Source organism: Macaca thibetana, chromosome 4, assembly GCF_024542745.1.
Source record: "Macaca thibetana thibetana isolate TM-01 chromosome 4, ASM2454274v1, whole genome shotgun sequence".
NCBI lineage: Eukaryota > Metazoa > Chordata > Mammalia > Primates > Cercopithecidae > Macaca > Macaca thibetana.
In genome coordinates, this window is record NC_065581.1 from 126,407,383 (window position 1) to 126,423,281 (window position 15,899).

The 15,899-nt window shown below is 41.9% G+C and overlaps 2 protein-coding genes and 1 non-coding gene across 7 annotated transcripts in view; 1 reads left to right on the forward strand and 2 right to left on the reverse strand.

Annotated features, from left to right (window-relative positions):
• Positions 1 to 15,899, reverse strand: part of ABRACL (ABRA C-terminal like) — a 564,811-nt gene that overhangs the window by 191,869 nt on the left and 357,043 nt on the right. The gene's annotated exons all lie outside the window — the stretch shown is intronic.
• The window catches only part of ECT2L (epithelial cell transforming 2 like), a 111,802-nt gene that overhangs the window by 49,839 nt on the left and 46,064 nt on the right, over positions 1 to 15,899 (reverse strand). For all 3 annotated transcript variants that reach the window (XM_050787349.1, XM_050787347.1, XM_050787348.1), the window contains 3 exons: positions 14,972 to 15,110; positions 12,563 to 12,728; positions 7,509 to 7,637 (listed from right to left, as the gene is read on the reverse strand). In XM_050787349.1, coding sequence (XP_050643306.1) covers positions 7,509 to 7,637; positions 12,563 to 12,728; positions 14,972 to 15,110 — 434 coding nt within the window. The remainder of the gene's footprint in view (positions 1 to 7,508; positions 7,638 to 12,562; positions 12,729 to 14,971; positions 15,111 to 15,899) is intronic.
• Positions 2,497 to 2,603, forward strand: LOC126953971 (U6 spliceosomal RNA). The gene has a single exon (XR_007725441.1). It is a non-coding gene; the product is annotated as a U6 spliceosomal RNA (small nuclear RNA).

Consider the following 15,899-nt stretch of genomic DNA (forward strand, 5'->3'; position numbering starts at 1 on the left):
CTTAAACAAATTTACAAGAAAAAAAGAAAAAAAACAAAAAAAACCCAACCCCATCAAAAAGTGGCCGAAGGATGTGAACAGACACTTCTCAAAAGAAGACATTTATAAGGCCATCAAACACATGAAAAAAAGCTCATCATCACTGGTCATTAGAGAAATGCAAATCAAAGCCACAATGAGGTACCATCTCATGCCAGTTAGAATGGTGATTATTAGAAAGTCAGGAAACAACAGGTGCTGGTAAGGCTGTGGAGAAATAGGAATGCTTTTACACTGTTGGGGCAGTGTAAATTAGTTCTACCATTGTGGAAGACGGTGTGGTGATTGCTCAAGGATCTAGAACCATAAATACCATTTGACCCAGCAATCCCATAACTGGGTATATACCCAAAGGATTATAAATCATTCTACTATAAGGACACATGCACACGTATGTTTATTGCAGCACTGTTCACAATAGCAAAGACTTGGAACCAACCCAAATGTCCCTCAATGGTAGACTGGATAAAGAAAATGTGGCACATATACACCATGGAATACTAGGCAGCCATAAAAAAGAATGAGTTCATGTCCTCTGCAGGGACATGAATGAAACTGGAAGCCATCATCCTCAGCAAACTAAAACAGGAACGGAAAACCAAACACCGCATGTTCTCACTCATAAGTGGGAGTTGAACAATGAGAACGCATGGACACAGGGAGGGGAACATCATACACCTGGGCCTAGGACGGTTGGGGGGAAAGGGGAGGGAGAGCATTAGGACAAATAGCTAATGCATGCAGGGCTTAAAACCTAGATGACGGGTTGATAGGTGCAGCAAATCACCATGGCACAGGTATACCCATGTAACAAAGGTACACACACTGTACTTATATCCCAGAACTCAAAGTAAAAAATAAATAAATAAATAAATAATAAAAAATAGCCCCTTCAGTGGCACAACATATAGATTGAATTATTTAATTCAGCATACAGGTTGAATTACTTGGAATGAAATGGGTAATTTATTTTAACTATTTGTGGTCCAAGAATAAATACTCCAAAATGCTTCAATTGCTTCATGAAACAAGATGACAGCAGCTGAAAGTTTGGGATGTCTGTCACCTACTGATGTCTACAGCACTTTCATTGACAAATTCATCGATGAAATCAAATAGAGAGTCCAATGTACATACATAGTCAATAGATTTCAACAAAGGTGCAAATTAAATTCATTGGAAAAAGGATAGTAGTTATAAAGAATGGTGATGAAACAACTAGCCATATGTAAAAAAAAAAATTAACTTCTATCCATATCTCATATACCACATTAAAAAAATAGTCAAGTGGATCACAGACCTAAAAGTCAAACTTAAAGCTATAAATCATTTAGAAAAAACATAGGAGAAAATCTTAGTGGCCTTTGGTTAGGCAAATCGTGTTTAGATATGATGCCAAAGCATGATCTATATAAGAATATTTGATATATTTGATTTCATCGAAATTAAGAACTGTACTTCAGGCTGGGCGCAGTGGCTCATGCCTGTAATCCCAGCACTTTGGGAGGCCGAGGTGGGCGGATCACCTGAGGTCAGGAGTTCAAGACTAGCCTGGCCAACATGGTGAAACCCTGTCTCTACTAAAAATATAAAAAAAGTAGCTGGGCATGGTGGCGGGCATCTGTAGTCTTGTAATCCCAGCTACTCAGGAGGCTGAGGTAGGAGAATCGCTTGAACCTGGGAGGCGGAGGTTGCAGTGAGTTGAGATTGTGCCATTGCACTCCAGCTTGGGTAACAAGAGCAAAACTCTGTCTCAAAAAAAAAAAAAAAAGAAGAACTCTGCTTGAAAAGAAACTGTTCAAAGAAGGAAAATATAAGTCACAGACTGGAGAAAATATTTGCAAGTTACTTATCCAGCATGTGCAAAGAGTTCTTAAAACTGAAAAAGAAACAAACAACCTAGTCTTTAAGATGGTCAAAAGAATGGCAAATAAGCATATGAAAAGATCTTGAGCATCATTAGTCATTAGAAAAATGCAAATTAAAACCACAGTGAGATACCACCACATACCCACCCGAATGGCTAAAATTAAAAAGACTGGCCATACCAAGTGTTAGAATGATGGGCAGCTAGAGTTCTCAGATACTGCTTGTGGAAATGTAAAATGCTAAAGTCACTTTGGAAATCAGTTTAGCTGGTGTTTTTATAAAGTTAAACATACACCTACCTATAATCTTGCCACTCTACTCCCAGGTATTCATCCAAGAGAAATGAAAGCATATGTTCATAGCAGCTTTATTTGTAAAAGCAGAAACCAGGAAGAACTCAAATTTATCTATCAACAAATTAATGGATAAACAAATTGTAGTATACATGTACAATGTAATAATTCCCAGTAGTAAAAAGGAGACATTGATACATGCATCGAATGGATAAATCTAAAATAATGATTGAGTGAAGAAAGTCAGACAGATAATACATACTATATGATGCCATTTATAGAAGATTCTAGGTCAGTGCTCACTTTGGCAGCACATATACTAAAATGGGAACAATACAGAGAAGATTAGTATGGCCTCTGCACATGGATGACCTGCAAATTTTTGAAATGTTCCATATTAAAAAAGAAAAAAGGAAAAGGAAAATTCTAGGCCAGGTGGGATGGCGCACGTCTGTGATCCCAGCAGGCTGAGGAAGGAGAATTGCTTGAGCCTAGGAGCTCAAGACCAGCCTGGGAAGCGTAGGGAGACCCTGTCTCTACTAAAAATAAAAAAATTAGCCAAGTGTGGTGGTGTGTGCCTGTAGTCCCAGCTACTCAGGAGGCTGAGGTGGGAGGATCGCTTGGCCCCAGGAAGTTGAGGCTGCACTGAGCCTTGATTTCACCACTGCACTCCAGCCTGGGCAACAAAGCAGACCCTGTCTCAAAAAAAAAAAAAAAAAAAAAAAAAAAAAAAAAGGAAAATTCCAGAAGATGAAAACTAATATACGTGAAAGAAAGACCAGTGGTTGCCTCAGGTTGGGGGTCGGGAGAAGCAAGAGAGAGAAATTATGGAATGGCATGAGGAAAGTTTTGGGGGTAATGAATATGTTCATTTTCTTGATTTTTCTTATGGTTTCATGGGATAAGTATACACATGTCAAAATTTAGTCAATTGCACACTTTAGTTATGTACTGTTTATTGTATATTAATTATATTTAAAAATGTTTTTAATGCCAAAAAGAATGAGTCTCAGATTCTCAGATTTTTGGCTTATGCAGTAACTGTTGAATGATATTTTTACGGAGGAATCTGGGGAAGGGGTAGGTTTGGTGCTGGGGAGGCAATCAAGGGTCTGATTTAACTTTGAGGTGTCTATTAAATGTGAAAATTAAACATCCAGTATGCAGATTCCAAGTGGGAATTAGATATGAGTCTGCAGCTCAGAGATTTCAGAGCTGGAGACATAAATTTCGGGGTTCTCAGCATATAAATTATATTTAGAGTCATAGTGATATAGTTTGGCTGTGTCCCCACTCAAAATCTCATCTTGAATTGTAATAATCCTCACGTGTCAAGGGTGGGACCAGGTGGAGATAATTGAATTAAGGGGGCAATCTCCCCATCCTCTTCTCGTGAGAGCGAGTGAGTTCTCATGAGATCTGATGGTTTTATAAGGGGCTTCCTCCTTTGCTTAGCTCTTCCTCCTTTGCTTCCTCCCTCCTGCTGCCATGTGAAGAAGGACGTGTTTGCTTCGCCAGCCATGCAGAACTGTGAGTCAATTAAACCTCTTTCCTTTATAAATTACCCAGTCTCCAGCAGTTATTCATAGCAGCGTGAGAACGGACCAAGCGTGAGAAAGGAATAATACACATAGGAGTAGTGAGACTGCCTAGGGAGGAGAGTGCGTATGTGGAAAAGGAGAGAGGCTAGGATCAAGCCGTAGAGAATATTTAAGGATCCTGCAAGAAAGAAGAACCTGCAAAGGAGACAAGAGGGCACTGAGGTAGGAGGAAACAGGGAGCGGGTGGTATTAGGGACAACAAGAGAAGGAGTATTTCAAGAAGGGGCGTTCCTCTGCATCAGATGCTTCCAAGAAGTCAAAGTGAGATGGGAATGGAGCAGGGACCACTGGATTTGAGCACGTGGAAGTCACTTACAGTCCTCCAAAAGCAGTGCCAGTACAGACAGAGACCCATTGGAGGAGCTTGAGGAGAGTGTGGGAGGTGAGGAAGGAAGGCCTTGAAGCAGCAGCATCAACATAACCTGGAAACTTGATAGAAAGGAAAATTCTCCAGCCCCACCCCGGACTTAACTGAGTCTGAAACTCTGCGTGGGACCCAGCAATGTGTAGTTTAACCAGCCCTCCAGGTGATATGGATGCACGCTCAAGTCTGAGAACCTCTGGTCTTGTCAATTGAAAAAGTGGCGAGGGAAAGCTTGTTGTCCTTTTATTTTTTTAAAAGGCAGGAGATACTACAGGTGTTTCTGTTTGATAGAAACAATCCAATAAAGAGAGACATGAGGGCATAGGAGAGGATTGGATGTAGGAAGTCTGGAGAAGATGAAAGGCAACGGGCTAGATTCCAAGTGCAGTATCTGAGCTTGTTTGAGACGGGTGCTGCTTCCATCAAGGCAGAAAGGGAGACAGAATAAAAAGTAAAAGGTGGAGCTAGTGGTGGATTCGATGGTGGGAGGAAAATTAGGGAGTTCCCATATGATTCTGTTTTCTCAGGGAACTAAAAGGTGAGGTCAAAGCTGAGAGACAGGGTTATTGAAAGATTGTCTAAAGAGAAGAGATAAAATTGTCATCTCAAAGAGTGTGAAAATGAATTTACCAAGGAAATTGCTCATCAGTGTTGCAATCCCATTTGACAGTTATGTCACCAAAGTAAAGTTAGACCAATCAGAACAGTTGTATCACTTACTCCAACAGTCTTTAAAGCTGCTTTAGTACCCACAGGTATAGCGTGTGCAGAGAGTTGTGTTTTAACTAACATTGGGATTTAGCCAAATGAATTGGGATTTACCCAAAAAAGACAAGGAAGTTCAGATTCTTAGCAAGGGAGTGATGATAAAGTTGGGCCATTAAATCCAAGTTTAACAGGAAAGGAAGCAAAAATGAAGACGTGGTGATAGTGAAAAAGTTGGAGCGTGTAGGCTGGAGGTCTTAGATAAAGAATTGCTGGGCCAGGTGTGGTGGCTTATGCCTGTAATCCCAGCACTTTGGGAGGCCGAGGTGGGCGGATCATGAGGTTAGAAGTTCTAGACCAGCCTGGCCAATATGGTGAAACCCTCTACTGTAATTTCTGTCTCTACTGAAATTACAAAAATTAGCTGGGTGTGGTGGCGCATGCCTGTAGTCCCAGCTACTTGGGAGGCTGAGAAGAATCGCTTGAGCCCAGGAGGTGGAGGTTGCAGTGAGCCAAGATCACGCCACTGCACTCCAGCCTGGGCAACAGAGTGATACTCCATCCGGGGGAAAAAAAAAAAAGACGAAAAGAATTGCTGTGGTGGGGGTATTTGAGCACATGATTTGAAAATGGTTCTCAAAGATAAATACTTGAAATCAAGATTTTAGGGGTGATACAGCTACTGGGCTGACAAGCCTAAGAGGGATGCCTGAAGTGGTGGAAAAGAGATATTTGGACTGAGAAGTCAATGATCTTTGATGCATCCAGGTGAATATTACATTTGATGAGAATTTTGGGGCCCAGAATGGGGATGAGAAGCCTAGTTTTTGAGTGTCATTAAGTTTCACTTGAGATAATTTTATGTCACTGAATCCACTTTCCCCCCTTTATTCTTATTCTGCCTTTCAATACTTTCCCAAGTCCTTTCTTCTTCACTTAAAATATTTGTTTTGTTCTTATTATAAAAGTAATATTAGTTCATTACAGGAAATTGAGACAAAATAAATTAAAGGGAGAAAAAAAGAAAGGAAAACTCACTTATATCCAACTAGTGTCAAGACCTTGGTATACATCCTTCCAAATCTTTTTCTATAAATACATACACCAACTCACGCATGTTGTAAACAATGAGATCACGCCATCCAACTCTTTGTAACCTAGTCTTTTAAAACTAAGTTCAAAAGTAGAAAAGTAGGAAAATTACAAAACGCATCTAGAAATAGGTGCTGTTAATATTTTGGTATATTTCCTTTTAGATTTTTCTATGCGTATTTTCTTTTTTTTTTTTTTTTTTTTTTCCTGAGGCAGAGTCTCACTCTGTCGCCCAGGTTGGAGTGTAGTAGTGTGATCTTGGCTCACAGCAACCTCTGCCTCCCGGCAGATTCTCCGGCCTCAGCCTCCTGAGTAGCTGGGATTACAGGTACCCACCACCACACCCAGCTAATTTTTTCTATTTTTAGTAGAGATGGGGTTTCGCCATATTGGCCAGGCTAGTCCCGAACCCTGACCTCAGTTGCTCTGCCCACCTTGGCCTCCCAAAGTACTGGGATTACAGGCATGAGCCACCACACCCGACCAGCGTATTTTCTACATAATTGAGATTTAAGAAATATATATATATGTAACTGGAATAACTTTGTAAAATTATTTACACGTTTTAAAAAATTCTTTCCCATTCTTTTTTTTCCTGTCCCCTGATTGAAGCCTGCCAGGGGCTTGCTTTGCATATGTCCAACAGTCCTGTGAAATTTGAGGAGTAGAAAGAATTTTAAAACAGTTCCCCAAGGAATGGCTAACAACAACAACAACAACAAAACAGCATGAGATAATTTAATTTCACATTCCCTCTCCCCTGCTCTGCTTGGTAAAACATTGTCCATGAATACAGAGCTTTTACTGAACAGATCTCAAAGAGTGAATTTCACTTAATGCTTCTGAAGTTTCTCTTCAAGCATAGAAATCAACTTTGAATCAGAGTTGCTGATTCTAGACAGGCAGCCACTTAAAATGATATCAGCAACCTTAGTCATTAGCCATACTCATCTTTATAAAGCACTTCGCTGTTTTTAATATTATCTAAGAATATATACTATATTTATTATTTAAATATTTATGTCATCTTGATATTCACAAGTCCTTAAGACACACTAAGATACTGTTGTTCTAATTTCATATGAGGAAATGGAGGTCCACAAGTTTGCCTAATGCCACAAAGCTAAACGATGGTGTGGATGGAACTCAAGTTCAGGTTCTTGGTCACCAAAGTTCATGCCTACTCCAGGTTCAGAAGGCAGCAGGGGGCGTTTCCTCGGATTGAATGATTATGGCTCCTATGATGGTCAGGCACCTTCCCTTATATCCTGGATGCTGGTTTTATTGTGTTTTCCAGAATAAATATAAATAATGCTGCTGGGTCTTGCCATTTAGGGACTGTATTTCTGCAGAGACAGGTTACTCTCATCACTATCCCTCACTGCTACTTTCCTGAAATACTTGGATATGTGAAGTATAAAGAAAAAAGAAATTGAAGCATGAAATGTGACTGAATCATTTGACCCAGGGGCATTTCAGTAATTCACAACATATCCCCATGAAGTGGCAAGGCCACTGTCTCTGTACGAGGTGTTCCGAGCTAACCTGATGCTCCAAGGGGCACGAAGAAGTCCACGTGACCCCCTTCTTCTTCAGTGGCCACATAGCTTCCTAATTTCTCCCAGAAATCTCTCACTTCAGGCCTCAGTAAATTTTTAACACCAATTTTATAGCCTGAGGAAAAAAAAATCAAAATGTCATATTAGTTGGTAACATAATCCTGAACAGAAATTATTAGCAGTTTGTGAAAATGTAAGCACAAAACCAAAATGCCATCTGCCTGTAAGACCAAGATACCTGAGGCACCTCTGCTTCCTCCTGCACCGTGTCGGGGCCATCACCATGGCCCTGTTCTCCTTCACATCCTGGGTGAATTGGACAGTATGCACTCCGGTTGAGGACACTGCATTTCTGCCTCTACTGTGCCGCAGGGTAAGATATCAGGCACATGCAGGGTTTAGGGTGGATGGCCAGCAAGTCATGGGACTTTGCAACCAAGTTCCAAAGTAGAACTGTTTCCCAGGATTGTCAATCAAAAAATAAATAGTGCAGAGCAGAAGTGAGGCTCCCAGAGATGGTAACCATCAACGGAAACTCTCCTTTTCTCTCACTTCCCGACAATTCTGTGTGATGATTCCGCTAAGCTGCATGGGTCTGGACCCATTTCTAAAGGAGTCCTGGAAACTCCACATTCCCAGGCTCTGGGGATGAAATGAAAACAGGCAAAGAATTCTGGTGTTTCCCTCCCTCCCACTGGGAGGGAGAAAGGACTTCTTCATGTGACAGGGTAGCCGACTTTGTTTTGATGTTGTTTTGAAAGCAAAAGCTTTTGGGAAAACACCACAATTATACAGAAGGAAACTAGTTGTTTGAGGTATTTTGTCATTGTTACTGTTGCTTAAAAAAAACAAAATAAGGGCCAGGAGCGGTGGCTCATGCCTGTAATCCCAACACTTTGGGAGGCCGAGGCAGGCGGATCACAAGGTCAGGAGTTTGAGATCAGCCTGGCCAATATGGTGAAACCCCATCTCTACTAAAAATACAAAAATTAGCTGGGCATGGTGACGCATGCCTGTAATCCCAGCTACTCAGGAGGCTGAGGCAGAAGAATCGCTTGAACCCTGGAGGCGGAGGTTGCAGTGAGCCGAGATTGCAACACTGTACTCCATCCTGGGCGACAGAGTGAGACTCCATCTCAAAACAAAACAAAAAGGCCGGGCGCGGTGGCTCAAGCCTGTAATCCCAGCACTTTGGGAGGCTGAGACGGGCGGATCACAAGGTCAGGAGATCGAGACCATCCTGGTTAACACGGTGAAACCCCGTCTCTACTAAAAAATACAAAAAAAAAACTAGCCGGGCGAGGTGGCGGGCGCCTGAAAAATACAAAAAAAAAACTAGCCGGGCGAGGTGGCGGGCGCCTGTAGTCCCAGCTACTCGGGAGGCTGAGGCAGGAGAATGGTGTAAACCCGGGAGGCAGAGCTTGCAGTGAGCTGAGATCTGGCCACTGCACTCCAGCCTGGGCGACAGAGCTAGACTCCGTCTCAAAAAAAAAAAAAAAAAAAAAAAAAAAAAGCAAAAAAACACCCAGAATAAGGAAAAGGCAGAGTTTGAAAACTTTTCTTACCTGGAGAACAAAAAGACTGAGATCAAGAAACTCTAATAGGACATTCTACACGAGATAAACTTACTCCCATCATATAAACTTGCCAATATCTCTGCACCATTTAGAGAAGAGTTACTATGTCATTATACATTTAAACCCCAAACAAATAGTATCTGTGCTTTACTTTGGGAGGACATAGAAAAACGATGTGGAACACAACTTGCCCTAGGCACAGGTAAGCTAAACAGGGAAAACCAGAAGTAAGGTAAAGTGAAACAAAAGACAATTCGTTTCTGCCAATGATAAATTTCACTGAAACTTTCCAAGTACATGAAGTCCCAACCACAGAGATGACAATTTGACAGGTGACTCAGGGACTCACTTTGCCATTTTGCTGGTTTACTCCAGCCATATCTGGGACCATCTTATTCCTTCTCTCCCCTCATCCCACAATGATGGAAGAGTTCACTTGCGTAAGTTTTAAAACAATTTTACTTTAAGTGTAAGCAAGGAAGAATGTAAGTTATAAGAATAGAAACTAGATATTTACTTCTAAAACATTCATCATCTCTTTCTCCTGAACAAAAGTAACCATTGAGGTTTGTTTTGAGGGGCAGGGGGTTGGGGGTTTTTGGTTTGTTTTTGCTTTTGTTTTTGTTTTTTTTAAGACCAGGTCTTGTTTTGTAGCCCAGACTGGAGTGCAGTGGTTCAATGGCTCACTTCAACCTCCGCCCCGCTGGGCTCCAGGGATCCTCCCACCTCAGCCTCCCAAGGCGTAGCTGGGACTACAGAGGTGTGTGCCACCACACCCAGTTAATTTCTTTGTATTTTTTTGTAGAGATGGGGTTTCGCCATGTTGCCCAGGCTAGTGTGGGCTCCTGGGCTCAAAAGAGCCACCTACCTCGGCCTCCCAAAGTGTCAGGATTACAAGTGTGAGCCACCATGCTCCACCCCATTGAGATTTTTGATAGCTGCCCTGTAACAAGTTGACGATATCAGCCATTCCTTTCCTTTGTAGTATAAGCCAACTAGGAATATAATAAATGTTAGTGTATACCAATTTATAGATCTTAGTATTTGCTATTAAAATTGCTGCACTTTCATCCAATTTAAAACTTTTGTGCATCAAAGTGTACAATCAACAGAGTGAAAATGAAATCTATGTAATGGGAGAAAATATCTGCAAATCATATATTTGACAAGGGATTAATATTTGGAATATATGAACTCTAACTCAACAGTGAAAAAAATCAAATAACCTACTTTTTAAAAATGTGCAAAGGACATGAATAGACATTTCTCTAAAGAAGATAAACAAATGGCCAACAAGCCTATGAAAAGATGCTTGACATCACTAATCAGAGAAATGCAAATCAAAACCACAATGAGATATTACATCCATTAGGATGGCTACTATTAAAAAAAAAAAAAGGCTAGGCATGGTGTCTCACACCTGTAATCCCAGCATGTTGGGGACTGAGGTGGAAGGATTGCTTGAGGCTAGGTGTTCCAGACCAGCCTGGACAATATAGTGGGACCCCATCTCTAAAAAATAAAAATAGAAATTAGCTGGATATGATGGTGTGCATCAGCTACTCAGGACGCTGAGGAAAAAGGATCACTTGAGCCTAGGAGTTCGAGGCTACAGTGAGCTATGATCACGCCACTGCATTTCACCTTGGGCAACAGAGCAAGGCTCTGTCTCCAAAAACAACCAATAAAACAAAACAAAAAATAAATAAAAAGCACAGATACACACAGAAAATAAGTGTTGGCAAGGATGTGGGATGTGTAGAGACTATAACCCTTGTGCACTGTTGGTGGGATTAGGAAATGATGCAACCGCTATGGAAAACAGCATCGAGATTTCTTTTTCTTTCTTTTTTTTTTTTTTTTTGAGATGGAGTTTCATTCTTATTGCCCAGGCTGGAGTTCAGTGGCGCAATCTTGGCTCACTGCAACCTCCACCTCCCGGGTTCAAGCAATTCTCCTGCCTCAGCCTCCCGAGTAGCTGGGATTTCAGGCATGCACTACCACATCTGGCTAATTTTGTATTTTTAGTAGAGACGGGGTTTCTCTATGTTGGTCAGGCTGGTCTCAATCTCCCAACCTTAGGTGATCCACCCACCTCAGCCTCCCAAAGTGTTGGGATTATAGGTGTGAGCCACTGCAGCAGGCTGGAGATTTCTTTAAAAAGTAAAAATAGAACCATCATATAATCTATCAATCTCACTTCTGGTACATATCCAGAATTGAAAGCAGGATCTCGAAGAGATGGTTGCATACCCATATTCAACAATAGCAGCACTATTCACGGTAGAAGTGGAAGCAACCCAGTGTCCATCAGTGGATGAACAGGTAAACAAAACGTGCTGTATATATGCCCTTAAAAGGAACACATACAACACGGATGACCTTTCAGGACGTTATACTAAGTGACATAAGCCAGTCACGGCCAGGCAAAGTGGCTCATGCCTGTAATCCCAGCACTTTGGGAGGCTGAGGCAGGTGGATCACTGGAGGTTAGGAGTTCAAGACCAGCCTGGCCACCATGCTGGAACCCCATCTCTACTAAAAATGTAAAAATTAGCCAGGCATGGTGGTGGACACCTGTAATCACAGCTACTTGGGAGGCTGAGGCAGGAGAATCACTTGAATCCCGGAGGCAGAGAGAGGTTGCAGTGAGCTGAGATTGTGCCGCTGCACTCCAGCCTGGGCGACAAGAGCGAGACTCTGTCTCAAAAAAAAAAAAAAAAGCAATTCACAAGAAGACAAGACAAATACTGTGTGGTTCCCCTATAAGAGGTATCTAAAATAGTCAAATTCACAGAAACAAGGTGGAATGGTGGTTGCCGGGCCTGTGGAAAGGAGAAGAGAGAAGTTTGTTTTCAGTGGGCACAGCGTTTCAGTTTTGCAAGATGGAAAATTTTTGGAGATCTGTTTCACAATAGTGTGAACCAACAATACTGAACTGCACACTTCAAAATGGTTAAGACAGTAACCTGTTTCTTGAATCAAAATTTGAAAAAACGGTCATCAAAAAAATTGCTTCAAGTCAGGGTGTGGTGGCTCACCCCTGTAATCCCAGCACTTCAAGAGGCTAAGGCAGGAGAATCACTTGAGCCCAGGAGTTTGGGACCAGCATGGGCAACATGGAGAAAGCCCATCTCTACAAAAAATACAAAAATTAGCTGGGCGTGGCAGCACACACCTGTGGTCCCAGCTGCTTAGTAGGCTGAGGTGGGTAGATCACTTGAGCCTGGGAAGTCCAGGCTGCAGGGAGCCGTGATCACACCACTGCACTCCAGCTTGGGTGACAGAAAGAGACCCTGAATCAAAAAAAAAAAAAAAAAAAAAAGCTTCACTTTTTTCATAAAGCCAAAAAATCAATACATCTTAGCAACTTGGAACTGAAATAGTCCTCCGAAAGTCATACTGTGGACAAACCGCACAGCACGAAGTTGCATGGTTGTTCATCGTCAATCCCCAGGCCTACCTTGGAGTAAATTGATTTCTCTGCTATCTCCATCGCTAAATATTCCCATGCTCTGTGCCTTCCTCCCGTCCAGAGCTTTTTCTATCAGATACAGCAGGCTCTCCAGGGTTACGCTGTGTTCATATACCACAGAAACGACACCAGCCTTCACGCTCTCCACTACCATCTGGAGAATGAAACCAAAGTTGCAGGAGCCGAGACCCACTATTTTAGAATATTTATTAATGAAAGAAATAGAATGGATACAAAATATGCCGTGATTTCTAAAGAATTTTCAGAGATTATGGAAGAAGATAAGCTTCCTCCTTCATTGGTTTCTATTAAAATTAGTTTATTTCTAATTATAAGAGAAGAAAATTAAGTACACTTGTAACTCCACTCAGAGATAAATACTATTAACAATTTAGATTATTTTCTTCCAGCCTTTTTATCTTTGTGCACAACATGCACAAAGACATATAAATAACTTTTAAAAAGTAATAGTGGCCAAGCACAGTGGCTCACACTTGTAACCCCAGCACTCTGGGAGACTGAGGCTGCTGGATAACTTGAGCTCAGGAGTTCGAGACCAGCCTGGGCAACATGGTGAAACCCCTGTCTCTACAAAAAATAAAAAATTAGGCAGGTGTGGTGGCATGTGCCTGTAGTCCCAGCAATCCTCCTGCCTTGGCCTCAAAGTGTTGGGATTATAGGTGTGAGCCACCATGCCCGGCCAGCATGATGCATTGTTAAACACTGTGGAAACTATCTATGGCCCACATGGAGATCAAGGCTCTGATCTTGCTTTCATGTGGATCCACTGAGCTCACCGGTTATCAGTGATTAGAGCTGACTCCTAGATGCCCAGAAGAAGTGAGTTCGTATCTTAAAAGGAGCCATTTTGTTACAAATAGAAACTTTTCTAAGTATATGTGCCTATGTGTGCATATTCACACACATACACATATATACATACAAATACACTCACATATATAGTTACAAAGATTGTCTTTGTGCTTCCTTTATTTTTATATTATTCAGATTAAAATTAAAATATATAACTTCATTATAGAGAAATCAAACAGGATTTCTGACATTGTTCTTTTGTGAGATGGTGGTTACATAATACTATTTGGGAATTTCAGAAGTTTCAAAGTAATTCTTAATCAGCATGCTCCTTTTTTGGATTAAGTGCAACAAATTAAATTCAACAGAAATTTATTGGACATGCACACTGATATGGTTTGGCTCTGTGTCCCCACCCAAATCTCATCTTGAATTGTAATCCCCATAATCCCCGTGTGTCGAGGGAGGGACCTGGTGGGAGGTGACTGGATCATGGCGTCGGTTTCCTGCATGCTGTTCTCGTGACACTGAGTTTTCATGAGATCTGATGGTTTCATAAGTGGCATTTCCCCTGCTCATTGCTCTCTCTCCTGCTGGCATGTGAAGAAGGTCCTTGCTTTCCCTTAGCCTTCTGCCATGACTGTAAGTTTCCTGAGGCCTCCTCGCCATGTCAAACTGTGAGTCAGTTAAACCTCTTTCCTTTATGAATTACCCAGTCTTGGGTATTTCTTCATAGCAGTGAGAATGGACTAATACACACACACACACACTCTCACAAATGTTCAGACACAGAGATCTACATGTAGCATCAATGGGTGAAGCTAAAAGAGTGCTGGAATTTTAGGATTTAGAATTCAGAATTTAGGTTCTAGTGTTTGAAACTTTGACACTTGAGTAAGTTGTCACCTCTCAGTTAAAAGGCCTCAGTTAAAAGTTTGGGCCTTTAATGCTTTTTCAAAATAATTTTGATGTATGATTACCTTTATCGCTTCTGTTTTTTTTGTTTGTTTGTTTTGAGACAGACTTACTCTGTCACCCGGGCTGGAGTGCAGTATCCTGATCACTACAACCTCCACCTCCTGAGTTCAAGCGATTCTCATGCCTCACCCTCCTGAGTAGCTGGGACTACAGGTGCACACCACCACACCCGGCTATTTTTTTTGTACTTTTAGTAGAGATGGGGTTTTGCCATGTTGGCCAGGCTGGTCTTGAACTCCTGACCTCAGGTGATCCACCTACCTTGACCTCCCAAAGTGCTGGGATTACAGGTGTAAGCCACTGCACCTGGCCTTTTATTTTTTTTATAGAAACAGAGTCTCACTTTGTTGCCCAGGCTGGAGTGCAGTGTTGTGATCACAGTTCGCTGCAGCCTCAACCTCCTGGGTTCCAGTGATCCTCCCACCTCAGCCTTCTGAGTAGCTGGGACTACAGGTATGTGCCACCACACCTGGCTTGATTTTCCTTTTAGAAGTTGAATCATTTTTCATAAACATGGTGGCCAAAAGATTGTCACACACCCTCTAGTCTAGATGAAAAAAAAAAAAAAAACTATCAGGACAGGACTGGCCTCATAACATACTCTACCTCATACGCAGGAATCCGGGATGATATTAATATGAAGTGTGGCCGGAGAGCATATGAAGAGCTGTCATCATTTTTATGAACTCCATGCCAATATTTCTTTGATAATAAAGGGTAGGAATGGCTTCCAGAAATATTGCTTCTATGGAGAAAAAGGAAATATGAGAAGTTTTCATGTTCTCTTACCTTGAGTTTTGGTAAGTAAGCAGCATATGTCTCTGGGCATCAGCTCTATTCTACAAGGCACGTGGCCTCCGTGCCTTAGCCTCTCCCTGTGTTTTGTGGGGACAGTAGCAAATGGAGCTCCTGGGTGGGGTGAGGCCAAATCTGAGAGATTGTGAATTTCCTTCTAGGCCTCGGTTGTTCCTGAATAATATCTTCATTCTCTCCACAGCCACCCTCACCTCCAGCAATACCAGCAGCAGGGGCTTCCCTGTGCTTCTTAAAATTCCATATATATATATATATTTTGTTTGTTTTTTTTTTTTTTTTTTAAGTGACAGGGTCTTGCTCTGTCACCCAGGCAGGAGTGCAGTTGTGTCCTCACAGTTCACTGCAGCCTCAACTTCCCAGGCTCAAGCAATCCTCCCACCTCAGCCTCCTGAGTAAGTGGGACCACAGGTGTATGCCATCACAACCAGCAGATGGGGTCTCGCTACGTTGCCTAGGCTGGTCTCCAACTCCTGAATTCAAGTGATCCTCGCACCTTGGCCTCCCAAAGTGCTGGGATTATAGGCGTGAGCCACCATGCCTGGCCTCTTAAAATTCTTTATGTGCCTTGAACAAGTGAATGCACACATTCACAAATGTTCAGACACACAGAGATCCATATGTAGCGTCAGTGGGTGAAGTTGAAAAAGTGTTGGAATCTTAGAGTTTTAGGTTCTAGTGTTTGACACTTTGACATGTGGGTAAATCACGTCACCTTCCT